Source organism: Eubalaena glacialis, chromosome X, assembly GCF_028564815.1.
Source record: "Eubalaena glacialis isolate mEubGla1 chromosome X, mEubGla1.1.hap2.+ XY, whole genome shotgun sequence".
NCBI classification, from domain to species: Eukaryota; Metazoa; Chordata; class Mammalia; order Artiodactyla; family Balaenidae; genus Eubalaena; species Eubalaena glacialis.
The window spans coordinates 79,987,111-80,011,042 of record NC_083736.1 but is presented as its reverse complement, the minus strand read 5'-3'; the positions used below and the strand labels follow the sequence as shown (position 1 = coordinate 80,011,042).

The 23,932-nt window shown below is 34.8% G+C and overlaps 1 protein-coding gene across 1 annotated transcript in view; it reads right to left on the bottom strand.

Moving 5' to 3' along the window:
• Positions 1–497: 497 nt before the first annotated feature.
• KLHL4 (kelch like family member 4) overlaps positions 498–23,932 on the bottom strand; it is a 102,151-nt gene continuing 78,716 nt past the window's right edge. The window contains exons 8-11 of the mRNA XM_061178031.1: positions 22,320–22,482; positions 20,351–20,563; positions 2,190–2,361; positions 498–710 (exon numbers count right to left, since the gene is read on the bottom strand). Coding sequence (XP_061034014.1) covers positions 651–710; positions 2,190–2,361; positions 20,351–20,563; positions 22,320–22,482 — 608 coding nt within the window. The 3' untranslated portion in view covers positions 498–650. The remainder of the gene's footprint in view (positions 711–2,189; positions 2,362–20,350; positions 20,564–22,319; positions 22,483–23,932) is intronic.

Below are 23,932 nucleotides of genomic sequence, written 5' to 3'. Positions count from 1 at the left end.
TGCTTTGGAAAATGGTACTGTAAAAGAGTAAGTCTGTGAAAATTTTAACCTACTGTGATCAGCATAACAAATTATGTCAATGAGCTTTTTTTTTTTTAAATCTCACCACAGTAAAAGCTTTCTTCCTGGTAAATGCGAGGTATTACTTAGCTATTTGGGATATTGTTCAGATAAAAGAATGATGTCTTACTGAAAATCAAACCTTATCATTTAAGCTTCAGATATTCTCTTTTATATTAGTTACGTTCCAAATGATAGGGTACCTATTTTTTTTTTTTTGAAACAGAAAATGTTTTTAACTTATCAGACTCAAAATTACCAATGCTTTTATAACCTTTTATACTTTGGTCACTATCAATTTCCCTTAAACATTTTAACATTTTAAAGTAACGAAGCTAAACCTAGACTATTGGATTTTCATTTATATTATTAGCTGCAACAACATATACACTAAACACCTATATGTAATTAATGTTTGAAAACTTGCTTTGGCTTCACAAATGAGAGCATTTATAACTACATATTAAAATGACACAATAATTTTCATGTTTGATTACTAATTGAAGGAAAGAACATATTTCTTCTTCCTCTCCTCTTCCTACTCCACTTCTTGAAATTATCCAGTTTCCTTCCTTTAGATAAAGATAGCTTTATGGTAGCTTCACCACCACAACACATGCACCAGCTCTTCCAATGTTAACAGGAACTTCCTAACACAGAAAACAAAAACAAGGAAAGAAATGCTGTTTGAATGAACTCTGCCTTTAGCATAATATATTGGAGTTGAAAAAGTCCTTAGCTATTCTGGCCCAACCTTCATCTTGTATAAAGATATGGGAAAATGCAGCCCAGATAATAGTCCAATGTGGAAAGAGCATAGTCTTTAAAATGAAGTAGGCCTGAGTTTGAAGAACAGGTGATCTTGGGTAAATTTCACCTCTTTGATAATTTTCTCACTTTAAAAATTACAGCTAATAATACTCATTCTTCAAGGTTTTTGTTAGGGTTAAGGAAGATAATGAATGAAAATAATTAGGCATATAGTAGTTATAATCTCATTATCTATTAGTTCTCTTTCACCATTTTCAAGGTCACACAATGAAACAGTGAAATGCCTGGAATAGAATCTAGGTCTTTTAGCTACTGGTCTATAATTTTCTGAAAAGTAAATTACAAACATTTTGATTATTGTATTTGACCTACATCCTTGTTTGCTAAATGTTTTCCTCCATTTCTAGCTGGTCCTAACCATTGTAAAGAGTTACCTACATGGCAGAACTTGAATATTTCTGAGGGTCTTCATGAATCATATTGTTGGAGGAAAGAGCTAGAAACCCATTATCAGGTGTCAGTATATTAACACATAACTTATTTAGAACAGTAACCAGCTTACTACGTAGAAAACAGAGCACCATGAAGTTAGTATAAGGGAAGATGACGTTTGATACCAAATACAAGGTTTGCTTGTTTGTGGAAATGGTGAAGAGTTAATCATACTTCATATTTTATTAATCTGTCACTTAATCAACAAAACACCATTAGATATTTTGGAATAAATATAGAGCTATCACTGACAAAGCTGTCAGAAGCATCAAGTTTCCTTTAGCACCCCCAAGATGTCCTTTCAGTGCCCCTTCTTGTACTTTCCTTAAAATTTTTTCTGTTAGATGACCAGCACTCTTGAGGGAGTTAAATTCCAGTCTCTTACTGTGCACCAAGTCCCTTGAATGACTGATCAGTAGTTAGGAGTGTTGTAATTTGTAGAACCTCTATAAGGAGGGGACTGAAAGATTTTCCTCCTGGGCACCAGCCAATAAGAAGGGGCAGACATTTGTGGGTGAGGACATTATTCTTTGCTTCTCAAGTCATAATACATACACAGAAAGTTGGTCAGAGAGTAAAGCTCTTGGATTATTGAATCTGATTCACTTTTCTATAAAAGGAATGAGTCCATCAAGTTAAGAGAATGTCTTGTCCCCACTTTATATAAGTACTGATGGATCCTGCTAATGATCAAACAGCTCAGTTAATAATTCTCTATAGCTAAATAAAGCACATGCTATAAATTTCATTAAAAGAATTTGGTTCAGCCCTAGAGAGGAAGAGAATGGGATTAATTCCAAACACATATTTTAATTTTTAAATTAAAACCTGAAATATATCAATTTGAATACTTTAAATGAGAGTACCTCTTTCCATTCATCTTTCTGTGCATCATATGACTCAACAGTGTTCAAATAAGTATGTCCATCATATCCTCCAACCACATAGAGTTTGTCTCCAAGGGGACATACAGCAACAGCATCTCGAGGAACACTCAGAGGTGCCACAGTTGACCATGAATCATTTTTTGGATCATACCTTAAGAGGTTTAGGAAGACAATTGAGAAGAAAGTTCAACAGTGTTAAAATTAAAAATAATAGACATTAATAAAATGTACTCTTATCTAATATAAGAAATTTAAAATACCTTATACATACCAAGTGTAATCTGACTAATAAACGTTAGGGATAACTAAATGACAGAATTCTCTTCAGCCACCAGATGTCACTCAAAGCATAGTGAAAATGAATTTCCTTTTAAAAATACCACACATTTCTTTGATCAGTACTCAGATTCTCTATGAGGAAATTTCACATATTGGCATCTTAACATTATGTGGAAAATGCCCCCTCTGTCATTTAGTATGCTAGCTGGAATGGGTTTTTCTTATTCTTTGTTTATCCACGTTATATCTGAGATGCCTGATCTTGTTTATATGAGAGCTCACATGTTAAGTAATTCTGAATATAATTGCCTTTTTGTTTTATAAACTATAGTACCCTGGTTTTAATACTCTTTGTAGTTATGATGACCACAGTTGTATTCTTTTTCCTCTATGAGAGTTCTTATTTATATTCACAGGACCCTGGGATTTTTTTTCCATTTTAATTTGAAGTTAACTCCTTATCCCCAAACCTATTCTGTAAGCAAAATGAAAGAGAATTCAGTAAGCAATATTAATTAAAATCTTCTCCAGGAATTCTTTCCTAAAATTTGAAACCAACATAGAATACTAAGATCTAAAAGGGGTGAACAATAAGAAAAAAACTTATATAATTATATGTGGAAATTATCTCTGATTTTATATTAGCCTATTTGTAAAGCCCAATGAAAAATATTTATTTTACAAAATTTCATTTATTACCATCTACTAATTTCCTTACATTTGTATTACTCATCTTATTTCTGTTTTTCTCTCTTTAATCATAATCTAAATTATCTGATCCCAGCTTCCATTTGAACTTGGTCTCACATCCAGTAATATTTTTAATAATATCTGAAATCAGCAATAATTAAGATATCCTCAATATCCACCATATATTGTTGGGTGTCACCTTAAATTCCGATGTTATATTAAAAAGCAGAACCAGAAAATCCACAGCTGTATGCTTTAGCTAATCTGAATCTTTAACACAATTGCTATTGTTAATTGATGCTGCGCTCAGCTAACACAGTACACACATATATGAATGGTGAACCAGGGCTTGCAGAAGGATTCCCTTATAGATTTGCATCCAAAACCCAAGATTTTTCTGCATGTGCATGATAATGAATGCTCAAAAATCTGGCTAATGTTAATATTATCTGGACACTGCTTTATTAACAAGAGAAGTTTGGGGAATGTAGAATCTTCTGAAGAAAAAAAAATTGGCACCTTGGTTGTTATCTGTAAAGACACAGAGGATCAGTTATTAAAGAAAAAGTTAGCCACTACCTCACCTTCAAATTAAAACAGCACCCAATTTCTCCCCTTTTGTTTCTCTTTTGCTTTTTTATTTCTCCTTACTTTGGATATAAGTAAATATATTCTAGTGGAAATAAAAAGGAGACTGAAGTAAAGAGAATTAGTCATGGACTTATTCCTCCACTTAGAGTAATTACAGACAATTTGCTTGACTTCTTTGCCTCAATTTTCTCGTCAACATTATAGAAATAATAATCCCTGACCCAGCTAACACAAGTTTATGTATTTTAGAAACCTTTAATTTAAATGATCATCTTAATTAATTGGATGAGACTTCTAAGGTACTGAGTAGGCCATCAATGTTTTACCAGAAAATAGTGTCAGGAATATTGTCTAAGACATGGAAATGAGGATTATCTGATTCCACAGAGTGTGCATCTTTGATTGACTTTCTAACTGACAAGGCTATTTTACAACTCTATAGGTATAGAAGTTAAGCTGTAGAAAACTGAGTTTTAGTGTGATTCCTATACATAACAATAAAATAAATTTTGCCTGATAGAGATAGAATTAATTTCTAACCCCGAATGATGACCCCCGCCAAATATTACATTTTATTCCCTATAGGTTATTAACTACTTTTGCATCTATTAACAATTTTTTTCAGCATTCCTAATTGTTTTTATGTCTTTTTTTCAAAGATTCTTTGAAGCAATTTTAACATCTTATGGGTTACCTCATTTATTAATGAATCACACAAAATTCTTTGACACGTTACTATTATATTTGTATGAAAGTCATAATTTTCAAAAACTATACTTTAGCACTAGTTATTTTCTCAAGATCTTTACAAGGAAAATGCCAATAAGGGGATAATGTTAGTAATAACAATAATACTAATTACAAAAATAATACAAACAAAATAATAATATGTGCCAGGCAAGGCACTAAGTGCATTAACATTTATTATTTTATACCCTATGAGGTTGATACTAAAATTATTCCTATTTTTCACATGAGGAAACAGATGTTTAGAGATGTAAAGTAACTGGGTCAAGGTCACATAACTTGTAAATAACAGATCTGGGATTTGAACTCAGAGCTGTCTGACTCCAAATCTAGTGGTTTTAACTAGTATACTATACATTTTTTGTTATGTATAAAGTGCTTTTTCCCATTAAAAATTAAAAATAGTATATTTGGAAATATAATTATATCATTAAATAAAGTTAAACATTTAATTATTAGGATACGTTTGTAAGCATTTAATTTTGTAGTCTGTATTATGAAATTTTCTATATCAAAAAAATTTGAACTGAGTTTATATTTTCCTAGTTGCGTGTGTAAATGCCTATTTAAATTGGTATAGACACGTCAAGCTATTGTAAGGCTAATTTCATGGTGATCACTCTACAGTGCTAAAACGCAGCCCAATTCATCTCTCTTTCAGGTCTTAAGATAGAATTTCCCAGTTTCAGGGGTTCTTGGTAAAGCCAGGAAAATGCTGGCATAATAATGGGAGAGAAGAAGGTGATTTAATTAAAATATTTTATGTATTCTAGATTTTTTCCTTATGAAATATATTCTTTTTGGACCAAACCTAGTTTCTTAATCCCATACATTTAGATACAAGGAACCAAGTAAATGCAACACAATTTACGCCACTAAGATACAATAAAAAGTCTCCAAAACTGAAATAGAAAAAAAGCATAGACTTCAGTATTCTAGAAAGAAAATCTCTTACTAATTTGAATTTATTATAAGAAAGTTACTATTATAAGAGCTGAGAGTATTACCTGTCTCTCTGTCTATATATTTATATGATTTAACTTTTAATTCAGATGAAATTTTTGTGAAGTCAGGTTTGATTTTCATAGTAACAAACCTTCATGACTTTTTATTTACTAGATATAATTTTTTATAGTATTGCATTAGTTTGTATAAAATCCTTCTAGACAACTTTTAATATTTCTGTAAAGAATGACATGAATTCTCCATATCAGTATCACTCTTTGACCACTGCTTCTCATGAATTTATCACTCCAATATAGTTTAGGCATTAATGGAAATTTGAGAAAGCATAATTATTTTTACATGGATTTGTTTGTACATTTGATCAAGTTTTCCCAAATATAATAATTCCGGATGCTGTCTGTTTAGCTTCTAGGAGGTGATATAGTCTTCTCCACTCTCAACTCATATAAAGAGGTGGCTACAGTTATTCTTAAGTATAGAAATATGCATATTTTTACAAGCGTAAGAATAGAATTCAATGCCTAGATACCCTTTTTTAAAATGAAAGCTACACTTACCTTTTTTGAATACAAGTATCAGTTTGTTGAGAGTATGTATACTTTCATTAGACAGGTGGGCCTAAACTTTTGTGAATTGTGTGTTGTCTGTAATTTTTTGTGGTCTATGGAAGGCATCAATAAATTATCTAAGCAATTTGAAATTTCAGTAGAATCTATCCTTTTTCAACTTCTTACAGTGAACTTTAACAAGTATTGAGTCTATTGTATTCCTTTGGCCTTTCTAAAAGGGAAACATGATTCCCATCAGTTATACACACACAAGCACAGAGTAAATGCTTAAAAGTTTGTACACATGATGAAATTCTGTATCTATAAAAGTAGAAAATAGTGGCTTGATGTTTAATTCTATCAATAGTACTGAGTGTAGAATAGTGAACTTTTAGTTTTATAATGAAATGGAAAGTCAAATATGACTGGTTTCCAAACTTTTAAAAACTCCAGTTATATGAAAAAAATCCTTTAGCCACTATTTGTCATTTAACAATAGAGGGGTTCAACTGCCACTTCTGTAGGGTGGTAGGGATATACTAGATTTTCAAGATCTTTTCCATTTATAATTACATATAATTTCATTATTGTGCTTCTGGATATAAATAAAGGGCAGAGCAAATTCAGCTTTATCTTTTAAATATACAGGTAAGTCAAGGTGATTTTCATGTAGTTTTTATCTTGTTTTCAATGCTGCATCAGTAGGGAGTGATGTCAGCAAGATGGTAGACTAGGAAGCTCTAGGATCTTATTCTGTCACAAAAATATTAAATAAACAAATAGAGACTGGCAAAAATAACTTTGTAGGAGTTCTGGAAATCAGTCAAAGACCCACAGCAACCAAATACCAGCTCAGTCAAGAAAAAGATGTAGGCAATTTTGTGAATTTTTTTACTTTCTCTGGCCCCACCCCCTCCTAGAAAGGCATGCCATGGATTAGAGAAAGCAGTGGCCCAGCCCCAGTTCCTTTCCTTGAACCAGAGAGAAAAGAGCAGAGCTAATATGCAGCAACACAACCTGTCTCAGTTGTTGCCAAAGAGATTATCTTCTGTGTTACCTAACTCAGAGCTCAGACAGTCAAAAGTGGGACAGCTCAGATTTCAGGCTAAGAAAAGCCATGGGAAGTACTGTACATGGTTCATGAAAGCTGTTGGGAGATTACAGATGCATAGACAACTGGGACAAGAGATTATTGATACTACAAGAGATTACTGATTACTCCAGTAGAATAGCTAAGGCTCTGAAAGGCAGCAGGGCTGAGAATCTTAAGGAAGTTAAGGCATTTAAAAGCAGCCATGTATACAGAGAATCAACACACACACACACACACACACACACACACACACACACACACAGGCCCAGGAAACAGACAAACCCAGTAAAGGTCTGAGAAGACCTCAAGCCTTCAAGCTGGGCTTATCCCAAGCATAGAACATAATTAGTGATTAAATAACGATAGTCTTCCTATGCATGGAGTCAATCTGCAAGGACTGGGAAAGGTATCTGTTATTTCAAATGGCCAGTTTTCAACAAAAGACCACAAAGCATACAAATAAACAAGAAAATGAATTTCACTCAAAAGAACAAAGTAAACCTCCAAAACCATCCCTGTAGAAACACAGGCATCTGTGTAACAAGAAAAAGACATTTAAGCAACTGTCTTATATATTCTCAAAGAGTGAAAAGAAGAACAGGCAAAGAACTAAAAGAAATCAGGAAAATGATAAATGAACAAAATTAGAAGATCAACAAAGGAAATAAATTATAAAGAAGAAAAAATAGAAATTCTGGTGCTGAAAAATGAAATGACTGAATTAAAAAACTCACTAGAATTTTCCACTGGAGACTCAAGCAGGCAGAAGAAAGAATAAGTGAACTTGAAGACAAGTTTTTTGAAATTATCAAGTCTGAGTGAAAAGAATGAAGAAAAGTCAACAGAGTCTAAGGGACGTCTGAGACAACATCAAGTGGGTCAATATATGCATTTTAGGGGAAAAAGAAGCAGAAGAAGAAGAAAAAGAAGAAGAAGAAGAAGAAGAAGAAGAAGAAGAAGAAGAAGAAGAAGAAGAAGAAGAAGAAGAAGAAGAAGAAGAAGAAGAAGAAGAAGAAGAAGAAGAAGGAGGAGGAGGAGGAGGAGGAGGAGGAGGAGGAGGAGGAGGAGGAGGAGGAGGAGGAGGAGGAGGAGGAGAAGGAGAAGGAGAAGAAGAAGAAGAAAGGGAGGAGGAGGAGGTGGGGGAAGAGTAAGAAGAAATAGTTCTACAGTAATAGTAGGAGAATTTGACTTCCCACTTTCAATAATGGATAAAATAAACCAGACAAACGATCAGTAAGTACATGAAAGATGAACAACATTATAGACCAATTGGACCTAACAAACATATATAAAAATTTCTACTCCCCCAAAACTCAGAAGACATATTTTTCACAAGTAAGCATGGAACATTATCTAGGATAGACCATATGTTAGGACATAAAACAAGTCTTAATAAATTTAAAAGGCTGAAAACATGCAAGGTATTTTCACAGTGGAATGAAACTAAAAATCAACAACAGAAGGAAAAGTGATATGTCCACATATATATGGAAATGAAAGTACCTACACTTAACCAATGAGTCAAAGAATATATTGTAAGGGAAATTAGAAAACATCTTGAGACAAGTGAAAATGAAAACATGGCTCATACAGTGTCTTCTGGAATGCAAAGAAAGCAATGATGTGATATGGGGAATCAATAACTGTAAAGGTTTACATTTAAAAGGAAGAAAAATTGCAAGCAAAACCCTAACTTTACACCTTAAGAAACTAGAAAAAGAAGAGTAACTAAACCCAAAGCTAGTATAAGGTAGGAAATAATAGAGATTAGATCATAGATAAATAATATAGAGAATAACAAAACAATAGAGAAAATCAATGAAATTAAGAGTTGGTTCTGCAAAACATCAAAATTGATAAACCTTTAGCTAGATTGAGTATGAGAAAAAGACAAAACTCATATAAAATCAAATGAAAGAGGCAGCAATTAGTACTGATTTTACAGAAAGAAAGGATTATAAAAGTACTATCAAGAATTGTTCACTAACAATTTGATTAACTGTCATGAAATGGACAAATTTCTAGAAACACACAACCTATCAAGATTGAACCAATAGAAAATTTCTATTTTCAAGATGAAATAGAAAATCTGAATAGACCTCTAATGGTAAGGAGATCAAAAGTCTCCCAACAAAGTACAGTTCATCCTCAAACAACCTGAGTGTTAGGGGCACCAACTCCCTGTACAGTCAAAAATTCGTGTATAGCTTTACAGTCATCCCTCCATATCCAAGGTTCCACATTTTTGGATTTAACTAACTAAGGATTGTATAGTACTGTAGTATGTATTTATTGAAAAAAACTCCACATCTAAGTAGACCTGTGCAGTTCAAACCCCTGATGTTCAAGGGTCAACTGTATTCAAAAATCTCCCACAAAAGAAAAGCCTAGGGTCAGATGGCTTTACTGGTGAATTTTACTTTAGATTTAGGAAAGAATTAACACCAATTTTTCTCAAAATCTTCCAAAAAATTGGAGGAGAAGAAGTAACACTTACTCATTCTATAAGGTCAGCATTGCACTGATACCAAAGCCAGACACTATAAGAAAACTACATACCAATATTCCTAATAAATACTGATGCAAAAAATTTTCAACATAAGACTAGCAAATTGAATTCACTGGCATTATTAATATGATTATTCATCATAATAATGTGGGATTTATTCCTAGAATGCAACAATGGGTTATCATACGAAAATCAATCCATGCAACACACCACACTGACAGAATGAAGGGGGAAAAAACACATGATTATCTCAACCGATGCAGAAAAAGTATGTGACAAAATTCATCACCCTTTAATGATAAAAACCCTACCCATAGCGGGAATAGAATAAAACCAACTCAACATAATAACTGCCATATGTGGAAAACCCAGATCTATCATATTCAATGGGGAAAGACTGAAGGCTTTCTCTCTAAGATCAAAAACAAGACAATAATGAGAATTTTCATTACTTCTATTCAACATAATACTGAACTACTAGTTAGAGTTGGAAGAGAAATAAAATGCATCCACACTGGAAAGGAAGAAATTAAAGAAGACACCAATAAGTGGAAAGATACCTCGTGTTCCTGGATTAGAAGACTCAATGTTGTTAAGATGTCAATATCACCCAAGTGATCTACAGATTCAATGCAACATCTATCAAAACCCCAACAACATTTTTTGCAGGAATAGAAATATCCCTTATAAACCCATATGGAATCTCAGGTACCCAGAGTAGCCAAAATCATTTTGAGAAAAGATGAACAAAGATTGAGATCTCACACTTCTTGATTTCAAAACTTACTAGAAAGCTACAGTAATAAAGAGTGTGGTACTGGCATGATAACAGATGTAATTACCAATGAAATAGAATACAGAGCCCAGAAATAAACCCTCACATACATGGTCAAATAGTTTTTGACATTGGGGCCAAGATGATTCAATGGGGAAAGAACGGTTGTTTCAACTGCTTCAACTGCTGATGGGAAAACAGGATATCCACATATAAAATAATGAAGTTGGATCGTTACCTTACTCCATATATAAAAAATTTACTCAAACAGATCAAAGGCCTGAACATAAGTCCTAAAACAGTAAAATTCTTATACAAATACATAGGGGAAATTATTTATAACATTGGATTTGGCAATGATCTTTTGGATATGACTCTAAAAGTACAAAGTATGAAAAAAATAGATAAATAGGATTTAATATAAAAAATTTGCACATCAAAGGGTGCTATCATCAGAATGAAAAAGCAACTGATGGAATGAAAGAAACAATTTGCAAATCACATATCCGACAAGGGGTTAATATAGAGAATATATGAAGAATTCCTATAATTCAACAGCAAAAAGAAAAACAACCTGATTAAAAGATGGGCAAAGGACTGGAATATACCTTTCTATAAAGAAGATATACAAATGGCCAATAGCACCTGTTAAGATGTGCAACATACCTAATCATTAGAGAAACTCAAAGCACAACCACAAAAAGGTACCACTTCAAATCCATTGGGATAACCATGAAAAACAAAAGAAAACAATGTTGGTGAAGATGTACAGAAATCGGAATCCTTCTGCTTTGTTGGTGGGAATAGAAAATGGTGCAGCTGCAATGGAAAACGGTATAGTGGTCCCGCAAACATTTAAAAATAGGGAGGACCTTCAAGATGGCAGAGGAGTAAGATGTAAAGATCACCTTCCTCTCCACAAATACATCAAAAATACACCTACATGTGGAACAACTCCTACAGAACACCTACTGAACACTGACAGAAGGCCACAGACTTCACAAAAGGCAAGAAACTCCCCACATACATGAGTAGGGCAAAAGAAAAAAAGAAAAAACAGAGACAAAAGAATAGGGATGGGACATGCACCTATGAGAGGGAGCAGGGAGGGAGGAAATGTTTCCACACACTAGGAAGCCCCTTCACTGGTGGAAATGGGGGGTGGGCAGGGTGGGGGAAGCATCGGAGCCACAGAGGAGAGCACAGCAAAAGGGGTGCAGAGGGCAAAGCAGAGAGATTCCTGCACAGAGGATCAGTGCTGACCAGTACTCACCAGCCTGAGAGGCTTGTCTGCTCACCTGCTGGGCGGGTGGGGGCTGGGAGCTGAGACTCGGGATCCAGAGGTCAGATCCCAGGAAGACGACTGGGGTTTGCTGCGTGAACACAGCCTGAAGGGGGCTAGTGCACCACAGCTAGCTGGGAAGGAGTCCAGGAAAAAGTCTGGAAATGCCTAAGATTCAGGAGACTATTTTTCTGGGGTGCACGAAGAGAGGAGATTCAGAACACTGCCTAAACAAGCTTCAGAGACAGGCGCGAGCCACGGCTATCAACGTGGACAGCAGAGACAGGCATGAAACGCTAAGGCTGCTGCTGCAGCCAACAAGAAGCCAGTGTGCAAGCATAGGTCACTATCCACACCTCCCCTCCAAGGAGCCTGTGCAGCCCACCACTGCCAAAGTCCCATGATCCAGGGACAACTTCCCTGGGAGAACACACGGCATGCCCCAGTCTGTTGCAATATCACGCTGGCCTCTGCCACCGCAGGCTCACTCTGCATTCCATACCCCTCACTCCCCCTGCCTGAGTGAGTCAGAGTCCCCTAATCAGCTGCTCCTTTTAACTCGCTCCTGTCTGCATGAAAAACAGACGCCCGAGGGCGACTTACATGCAGAGGCAGGGCCAAATCCAAAGCTGAACACCAGCAGCTGTGCAAACAAAGAAGTGAAAGGGAAATTTCTCTGTGCAGCCTCAGGAGTAGCGGATTATATCTCCACAATCAAATTGATGTACCCTGCATCTGTGGAATACCTGAATAGACAATGAATCATCCCAAAATTGAGGCAGTGGACTTTGGGAGCAACTGTTGACTTTGGGTTTGCTGTATGCGACTGAATAGTTTCTGATTTCATGTTTATATTGGTATAGATTTTAGGGCTTGTAATCATTGGTGGATTTGTTGATTGCTTTAGTTGCTCTCTTATATTTTTTTATTAAACTGTTTTTACTATTTTTATTTTAATAATTTTTAAAATTTTTTATTTTAATAACTTTATTTTATTTTTTCTTTCTTTCTTTTTTTTCTACATGTTCTTCTGAGCCGTGTGGCTGACAGGGTCTTGGTGCTCTGGCCAGGTGTCAGGCCTGAGAGTCTGAGGTGAGAGAGCCGAGTTCAGGACATTGGTCCACCAGAAACCTCTTGACCGCATGTAATATCAAATGGCGAAAGCTCTCCCAGAGATCTCTGTCTCAACGCTAAGACCCAGCTCCAGTCAACGACCAGCAAGCTCCAGTGCTAGACACACCATGCCAAACAACTAGCAAGACAGGAACACAACACCACCCATTTGCAGAAAGTCTGCCTAAAATCATACTAAGTTCACAGATACCACAAAACACACCACCAGACGCAGCCCTGTCCACCAGAAAGCCAAGATCCAGGCCCACCACCAGAACACAAGCACCAGTCCCTACCACCAGGAAGCCAACACAAGCCACAGAACCAACCTTACCCATAGGGGGCAGACACCAAAAACAATGGGAACTATGAACCTGCAGCCAGAAAAAAGGAGACCCCAAACACAGTAAGTTAAGCAAAATAGGAAGACAGAGAAATATGCAGCAGATGAATGAGCAAGGTAAACACCCACCAGACCAAACAAATGAAGAAGAAATAGGCAGTCTACCTGAAAAAGAATTCAGAGTAGTGATAGTAAAGATGATGCAAAATCTTGGAAATAGAATGGAGAAAACACAAGAAACATTTAACAAGGACCTAGAAGAACTAAAGAGCAAACAAACAATGATGAACCACACAATAAATGAAATTAAAAATTCTCTAGAAGGAGAATAACTGAGGCAGAAGAACGGATAAGTGACTGGAAGTTAAAAGAGTGAAAATAACTATCATAGAGCAGAATAAAGAAAAAAGAATGAAAAGAACTGAGGACAGTCTCAGAGACCGCTGGGACAATATTAAACACACCAATATTCAAATTATAGGGGTCCCAGAAGAAGAAGAGACAAAGAAAGGGAATGAAAAAATATTTGAAGAGATTATAGTTGAAAACTTCCTTAATATGGGAAAGGAAATAGTCAATAAAGTCCAGGAAGGGTAGAGAGACCCATACAGGATAAATCCAAGGAGAAACACACCAAGACACATATTAATCAAACTATCAAAAATTAAATACAAAGAAAAAATATTAAAAGCAGCAAGGGAAAAGCAACAAATAACATACAAGGGAATCCCCATAAGGTTAACAGCTGAACATTCAGCAGAAACTCTGCAAGCCAGAAAGCAGGGGCAGGATATATTCAAAGTGATGAAAGGGAAAAACCTACAACCAAGATTCCTCTACCCAGCAAGGATCTCATTCAGATTCGACAGAAAGTTAAAACCTTTACAGACAAGCAAAAGCTAAGAGAATTCAGCACCACCAAACCAGCTTTACAACAAATGCTAAAGGAACTTCTGTAAGTGGGAAACACAAAAGAAGGAAAAGACCTACAATAACAAACCCAAAACAATTAAGAAAATGGTAATAGGAACATACATATCAATAATTACCTTAAATATAAATGGATTAAATACTCACACTAAAAGACAGACTGGCTAAATAGATACAAAAACCAGACCCATATATATGCTGTCTAAAAGGGACCCACTTCAGACCTAGGGACACATACAGACTGAAACTGAGGGGATGGAAAAAGTTATTCCATGCAAATGGAAAGCAAAAAAAGCTGGAGTAGCAATTCTTATATCAGACAAAATAGACTTTAAAATAAAGACTGCTACAAGAGACAAAGAAGGACACTAAATAATGATCAAGGGATCAATCCAAGAAGAAGGTATAACAATTGTATATATTTATGCCCCAAACATAGGAACACCTCAATACATAAGGCCAAAGTTAATAGCCATAAAAGGGGAAATCAACAGTAACACAATTATAGTACAGGATTTTAACACCCCACATGCACCAATGGACCGATCATACAAAATGGAAATAAATAAGGAAACACTTTAAATGACACATTAAACAAGATGGACTTAATTGATATTTATAGGACATTCCATACAAAAACAACAGAATACACTTTCTTCTCAAGTGCTCATGAAACATTCCCCAGGATAGATCATATCTTGGGTCACAAATTAAGCCTTGGTAAATTTAAGAAAATTTAAATCGTATCAGGTATCTTTTCTGACCACAACGCTATGAGACTAGATATCAATTACAGGAAAAATACTGTAAAAAATGCAAACACATGGAGACTAAACAATACACTGCTAAATAACCAAGAGATCAGTGGAGAAATCAAAGAGGAAATCAAAAACTACCTAGAAACAAATGACAATGAAAACACGATGACCCCAAACCTACAGGACGCAGCAAAAGCAGTTCTAAGAGGGAAGTTTATCGCAATAAAATCCTACCTTAAGAAACAAAAAAATCTCAAAAAAAACCCCTAACCTTACACTTAAAGCAATTAGAGAAAGAAGAACAAAGAAAATCCAAAGTTAGCAGAAGGAAAGAAATCATAATAATCAGAACAGAAATAAATGAAGAAGAAATGAAAGAAACAATAGCAAAGTTTAATAAGACTAAAAGCTGATTCTTTGAGAAGATAAATAAAATTGATAAACCATTAGCCAGGCTCATCAAGAAAATAAGGGAGAAGATTCAAATCAACAGAATTAGAAATGAAAAAGGAGAAGTAACAAATGACACTGTAGACATACAAAGGATCAAGAGAGGTCACTACCAGCAACTATATGCCAATAAAGTGGACAACCCGGAAGAAATGGACAAATTTTTGAAAAGCACAACTTTCCGAGACTGAACCAGGAAGAAATAGAAAATATAATCAGATCAATTACAAGCACTGAAATGGAAACTCTGATTAAAAATCTTCCAACAAACAAAAGCCCAGGACAAGATGGCTTCACAGACAAATTCTATCAAACATTTAGAGAAGAGCTAACACCTATCTTTCTCAAACTCTTCCAAAATATAGCAAGGGGAAGAACACTCCCAAACACATTCTACGAAGCCACCATCATCCTGATACCAAAACCAGAAAAAGATTTCACAAAAAAAGGAATTTACAGGCCAATATCACTGATGAACATAGATGCAAAAATCCTCAACAAAATACTAGCAAACAGAGTCCAACAGCACATTAAAAAGATCATACACCATGATTAAGTGGGGTTTATCCCAGGGATGCAAGGATTCTTCAATATATGCAAATCAATCAATGTGATACTCATATTAACAAATTGAAGGATAAAAATCATATGATCATCTCAGTAGATGCAGAAAAAGTTTTTGACAAAATTCAACACCCGTTCATGATAAAAACCCTCGAGAAAGTAGGCATAGAGGGAACTTACCCCAACATAATAAAGGCTATATATGACAAACCCACAGCCAACATCATTCTCAGTGGTGAAAAACAGAAAACATTTCCACTAAGATCCGAAACAAGACAAGGTTGCACACTCTCACGACTATTATTCAACATAGTTTTGGAAGTTTTAGCCACAGCAATCAGAGAAGAAAAAGAAATAAAAAGAATCCAAATGTGAAAAGAAGAAGTAAAACTGTCACTGTTTGCAGATGACATGACACTATACATAGATAATCCTAAACATGTTACCACAAAACTACTAGAGCTCATCAGTGAATTTGGTAAAGTAGCAGGATACAAAATTTATGCACAGAAATCTCTTGCATTCCTATACACTAATGATGAAAAATCTGAAAGAGAATTTAAGGAAACACTCCCATTTACCATTGTAACAAAAAGAATAAAATACCTAGGAATAAACCTACCTAAGGAGACAAAAGACCTGTATGCAGAAAACTATAAGACACTGCTGAAAGAAATTAAAGATGATACAAACAGATAGAGAGATATACCTTGTTCTTGGATTGGAAGAATCAACACTGTGAAAATGATTTTACTACCCAAAGCAATCTACAGATTCAATGCAATCCCTATCAAGCTACCAATGGCATTTTTCACAGAACTAGAACAAAAAATTTCAAAATTTGTATGGAAACACAAGAGATCCCGAATAGCCAAAGCAATCTTGAGAAAGAAAAATGGAGCTGGAGAAATCAGGCTCCCTGACTTCAGACTACACTACAAAGTTACAGTAATCAAGACAGTATGGTACTGGCACAAAAACAGAAATATAGATCAATGGAACAGGATAGAAAGCCCAGAGATAAATCTATGCACATATGGACACCATATCTTTGATAAAGGAGGCAAGATTATACAATGGAGAAAAGACAGCCTCTTCAATAAGTTTTGCTGGGAAAATTGGACAGCTACACATAAAAGAATGAAATTAGAACACTCCCTAACACCATACACAAAAATAAACCCAAAATGGATCAAAGACCTAAATGTTTATAGGCTAGACACTATAAAACTCTTAGAGGAAAACATAGGCCAAACACTCTATGACATAAATCACAGCAAGATCCTTTTTGCCCCACCTCCTAGAGAAATGGAAATAAAAAGAAAAAGAAGCAAATGGGACCTAATGATACTTAAAAGCTTTTGCACAGCAAAGGAAACCATAAACCAGATGAAAAGACAACCCTCTGAATGGGAGAAAATATTTGGAAATGAAGCAACTGACAAAAGATTAATTTCCAAAATATACAAGCAGCTCATGCAACTCAATGTCAAAAAAACAAACAACCCAATCCAAAAATGGGCAGAAGACCTAAATAGACATTTCTCCAAAGAAGTTATACAGATTGCCGACAAACACATGAAAGGATACTCAACATCACTGATCATTAGAGAAATGCAAATCAAAACTATAATGAGTTACCACCTCACACCAGTCAGAATGGCCACCATCAAAAAATCTACAAGCAATAAATGCTGGAGAGGGTGTGGAGAAAAGGGTACCCTCTTGCACTATTGGTGGGAATGTAAATTGATAAAGCCACTATGGAGAACAATATGGAGGTTCCTTAAAAAACTAAAAATAGAACTACCATATAACCAAGCAATCCCACTACTGGGCATATACCCTAAGAAATCCATAATTAAAAGGGTCATGTATCACAATGTTAATTGCAACACTATTTACAATAGCCAGTACATAGAAGCAACCTAAGTGTCCATCGACAGATGAATAGATAAAGAAGATGTGGTACATATATACAATGGAATATTACTCAGCCATAAAATGAAATGAAATTGAGTTATTTGTAGTGAGGTGGATGGACCTAGAGTCTGTCATACAGAGTGAAGTAAGTCAGAAAGAGAAAAACAAATACCGTATGCTAACACATATATATGGAAACTAAAAAAAAAAAAAAAAGGTTCTGAAGAACCTAGGGGCAGGACAGGAATAAAGATGCAGATGTAGAGAATGGACTTAGGACACGGGGAGGAGAAGGTAAGCTGGGACACAGTGAGAGAGTGGCATGGACATATATACACTACCAAATGTAAAATAGATAGCTAGGGGGAAGAAGCTGCATAGCACAGGGAGATCAGCTTGGTGCTTTGTGACCCCCTAGAGGGATTGGCTAGGGAGCGTGGGAGGGAGATGCAAGAGGGAAGGGATATGGGGATATATGTATACGTATAGCTGATTCACTTTGTTATACAGCAGACACTAACACACCATTGTAAGTGGTTATACTCCAATAAAGATTTTAAAAAAAACATTTAAAAATAGAATTGCCATATGATAAAGCAACTCTACTTCTGTGTATATACCCAAAAGAATTGAAAGCAAAGGCTTAAACAGATATTTGTACACATATATCCTAGCAGCATGATTCACAGTAGCCAAAAGGTGAAGCAACACAATTGTGCATTGACAAATGAATGGATAAAGAAAATGATGTGGTATGTGCATATAATATAATATTTTTCAGATTTAAAAGGAAAGGAAAATTGGATAAATGCTATAACATGGATGAGCCTTGAATAATTATTGCTAGGCTAAGTAAAATAAGCCAGACACAAAAGGATTATTTATTATTCCACTTTTATGAGGTACCTAGAATTATGAAATTCATAGAAAGGGAACGTAAAATGGTGGCTGCCAGTGACTGTGGTGTGGGAAGAATGGGCATTTATTTTTTAATAAGGATGGAGTTTCCGCTTGAGGAAATGAAAAATATTTCTGGAGATGGATGATGGTAATGTTTTCACAACAATGTAAATGTATTTCATGCCACTGAATTGTGCAGTTAAAATAGGTTAAAAGTGTAAATTTTATGTGATGTATATTTTGCCACACTAAAAATATCTAGCATAATGAAGAGGTGATCAACTACTACTTTGCTAACTTTGGGGAAAACTGATATGGATAATCTCAGTGTGACATATATTTGACTATAATATATTATATATTGAGACAGTAATTGAACTCTTTTATGTTTTGCATAATGTTAAAATAAAATTTGTTTGCATCTCTTAAGATCCAATCTCAGGAAAAACATTCCAGATATACACTGAGTAGCAGGGAGCTGGTCACTTAGGATTAAACTTTAAAAAACAGAAAAAAAAAAGAAAAAGTCTATCATAAATCAATTATTCCCTATAAGAAACGAAGTATTAGCATCATCAATTACGCTTTTCAGAAGAAAAATAATATTCGTATTCTTTCCTTTAGTCTTTTTTCCCTACATTATATCCTACATATCACTGTTAAATCAATTTCCCCCAAATTATTTTCTTTGTGATATTCCATTTCTCCAAATTTAATTATCCTTTTGCCTACAAGATGAAATCCAAAAGTTTCCACCTTGACATTTCAGGCTATCAAAAAATCTGGTGCTTAATTGTGTTTTTGAATTGCTCTTCCAAATTGTTTCAACCTAAAGTCTCTGCTCATATCTATGAAGCTTTCTCCTTTATATTCAGGGTTTTGGCTGTGCTTTTTCCTAGACCTGAAATTCCCTCCATTCTTTTTTATGCCTACAAAGTACAAATTCTAACTAGTTCATGAATTTCCCTTGAGGACTCCATTTGTATTGATCTCTGTCTTCTGAATTCTGATAACCTTACTGACTGTAAATTTGTCACTTGGATGTGGTTAATATTATCAACTGTTATGTTTGTACATATAGATATACATTTTTCTATCTTGAAAGGGAATATGAATGGTAAAACAACAAAGTAATATGACTGACATTTTAAAAAGCACAGTGCATTTTGTTTGTCCAGATGAATGTCTCCCATTCAAAGTAGTTACCTTTGGGAAATTAAATACTTAATGCAATAGAGTCATTGTTCAGAACATTATTAACACCTCTCTTTGGGAATTCTTTCAGTTTATTTTGTAGTGATAAGCCTTCATCCTTTGAGGATTGATTTTGTTTTCAAAACAGTAAAGTTATTTTGATTTGAGCTGGTGAATAGTTGAATGATATAACTTGTAATAAAATTTATTTATTCTTACATTTCTTTTGTCTCATTTTATAGGGTGACTATCAAATGATAAAACAACATATTATTTTTATACATATGATGAATCTGGAACGCATAAGGAGGATTTCTTCACAATATTTCGAGCCTAGGAGTAAGTGTACAACTTTACAAAGGATTTTACCTCTGTAAGAATTAATACTTATTTGGAAGACTACTTTCTGGTAGCTTAAAAATCCTTCTTATTTCTGAAAAAAACAAATAACCAAATAAATACATGAAAAAAAAGGAATATTTTACCGTTCCACACAGTCAGAAAGTCTGGAGCAATGGTTAGAAGCAGGGGCATCATGACCCCCAACAACATATAAGAATCCATTGTATGTTGCAACTCCCACACCTCCACGTCTTTTGGACATTGGAGCACACAGACTCCATTTGTTAGTATGTGGGTCAAAGTATTCCATAGATTTGAGGCAGGAACTTCCATCACGTCCACCAATAGCATATAGCCTAGAAAAAAGACAGAAGTGTGTGTGTGTGTGTGTGTGTGTAAATTTGTGCATAGAATGAAAGTGACAGAACCTTGTGCAAAGCATTGAACTGTGTATTCTACTCCCTTAGTATTTTACAGTGAATGGCCTGAATTTGTGAATGGATAGTTACCTAAAGGCATTTGTTAAGGTCTACCTTACCCTAAACCTCTCTGTTTCATCATTTTTGTGAAAGTTACTTTGACATAATATAATAGATTAAAGGATCCCATTGGAAATGAAGTACAGAGAAAGAAGGGAGATATCAAAATTGTTGGTAGTATTTGTCAGTTAAACCTCAATAAAGCTAAACATTTTTAAAGAAAGGTAAGATGTTTCCAAAACCCAACTATGGCAACCTTACAATTTTAGCTAGGTTTAATTGCCTAGCATTAGAATCCCTGTTGTTTTCTATGAACTATTTTATTTAGTGTAAAAAAATTTGTAACTAAGAAGATATTAATTTAATAAGTAACTAAGGGAGTAGAAAAAAACCTAGAAACCAGATTTTTTTCCTAGAAAGATATATTGGCTATGACATTTCTCTCATAAATTTTAAATGCCAATTCTTTTGATGAGCAGTATTTTTAATCTAATTTAAATTTAATCCTGCATCAATAAAGAAGATAAACATTTGTTAAACTATATGTCTATAATTGCCCTTCATGCTCAATTGTGAACAATAGCAAGTCAGAAAGATAAAATTAAATTAGTCAGATTCTATGATTTCAGCTTCTTCTGTAATAGGTAGGAGATTGCTACTGAGTCGCCTGATATCATTCATGTTAGACAAGAGATAATCAGATTTAGGAGAATTTTAAGCTCTAAGACACTGTAAGTCTGGGTCTCCTCTTAACTATAGACATTTCTTACTCCTTGCACAAGGTGCTAAAATTGAAATTGAATTTTAATTGAAATTGTATTGAAATTTCTACTGAACCCAATTATGTGGTGAGATATTGGCTTTATGCATATGCATAGTCAGTACAGACACACAAGGCTGTCTCCTGCCACTGACCCATCCTGGTGTCTGAATTTTTCATCATTCAAGTCTCTCCTATATGCTGGTCATTATCTCCAAAGGTTCCTTGTCAGAAAGCACATAATTACCTGCAAGAAGAACAATTCAAGCTCGTAGAAACCTCTAACATCATTGGGTTTCAATATATTAGCTTCTTTTATAGGCAAGCGATCAGGAAGAGGGAATGATTCAGAAAGATGGTACTAGTTGTAATTCTAAAGCACTCAGGAGGGTGAGTAGTAAAGAACAGAAAGACTTGGCCTTTTACAAAGACTTGCCAAAGTTTGGATAAGTCAAGAATAAGTTATAATGTAAAAAATGGTAGCTTCTTGAGGGTAAGATTGGAACTGGTTTGTTTCTCAAATTTAATGTACACACAAGTCACTTGAGGATCTTGTTAAAATGTCTATTCTGCTTCAGGGGGTCTAGGCTGGGGCTAAGATTCAGCATTTCTAAATAGATCTCAGGTAATGCTGATGCTACTGGTCTCAGGACCACACTGGAGTAGCAAAGGACTACAGGATATTTAATTAAATGTTCATTTTAGATAAGTATTTTCCATCATAATGAAGGGAGAGTTCCAACAAAGGCCTTTTACTATCGATAACTAGGATGTCCTGGTCACTGGGAATGCTTATTGATTGGTGGATCACATCACTGAAGTGCTGTACCACATGAAATGGGAGCAAAAGCATGCATGCTTAGGTTTACTCACTTGTTGTTTAATGCAACAACACCAACGGTGCTTCTAGGAGTTGACATACTGGCCACATAATTCCACTGACGTCCCTCAGGGTCCCATCTTTCTACAGTGTTTAGATAACTCCATCCATCATGACCACCAACAGCATACATTGGTCCTTCAAGTGTGGCTACGCCTAAAGGGTAAAAATAGCATGAGGGCTCACCTAGGTAGGCCACACACAATGGATGTTGTTTCATTTTGCAAGGAACTGACTGCTTAAAAATGTGTTTTTATCTCTTAAATGGTTTTGTAAATAATCATTTAATGAATAATTTACTGATCTTGATTTAAAAGTGAATATGGTCTTTTAACCCTAGGAAATTTTCAGGCATAGTTAGGGTATCATGATTGTAATGCTGAAGTCAAAGGAAGTAGTGGGACACACCTTTTCTCAGGATTAATAGAAAAGCGAAGGTGATTTTTTTTTTCTGGCATAATTTCAATGTTATTTTTCGAATGTAAGTGATAGATGAGATATGATATTGAATCTTAGATAAATCTTAGAATTGTAGGCTAACTGTGATAGGTCTTTCTAATTCCTGATTTTTATTATAGGGATAAAAAAAGATTCCCATGAGATAACTAAGTAGACAGGGATTTTTGAGGTTTAGTTAGAAATTTGTTCTAGTAGATACTATAAATAGCCCCTTTCTGCTTCTCATCTGCTCTGGGAATTCACGTAACTGGTTCCTCCCCACCTCACCTTCTTCACCATCTCAATCCGCCTCTCAGAGGTATACCCTCATCACCTCTCCTGTCTCTTTAGTAATATCAATTAGAATTTAACAATTTGCTCTGATTTCTCTGTAAGATATGTTTTCTAAAAATCACACTGACAGAACTGAGCTGAATAATTACATAGTCTATCATTTGATATAGATAATTTATCAGATATTTTGGGGCAAACAATACCAGTCCTGGATATGGCATGCTTTATCTGTGTAAAAGTCAGTTCTTAAAGAACAATGCAATTATTCGGCTTTTTTTTTTTTATTTTTTTAAGAAACTCTATGTTATTGAATCGTATGGAGTCTAGCATGAAGAAAGATATACCTTGACAAATACACAGGAGAATCAAAGTTCCCCACTGTTTCAGAAGTCTCCATTCCTTCTTAAACTTTTTTGGAACCTCTGGATTAAGTATAATTTAGAGCTGCTCTCAACCAAAGTGTTTTTTCTAAATATTTCTGCCTTCAAACTGTATCCTAAGGCTTTTGACTAAATATAGATTTGCTTCTTATATGAAGGGACACTAGAAACTAGTCCCTTGAAACAATGAAACAAAGAAACAATGTCTCTCCATTATCAAGTGTTCTTTTCTCTAAATTGAGTTTACAAAAAAACTCCCTGTTGTAGTTTCGTGCTCTTTAACAATATATTCCTTCTAAAAGATTTTATCCTTCCTGAAGTGGGACCCCTTTAAAATACCGGTAGAATGGAGGTAGGATTACAACAAGTATGACATCTGAAACAAGAAAAAACTTTCACAGTCTTTTATCATTTGCTTAAGCTTTTCAGCATTTTGGAAACATTTTCACTAAGCGTTTGGCTACATCTCAGTGATGTGCAGCTTAATTTAATTG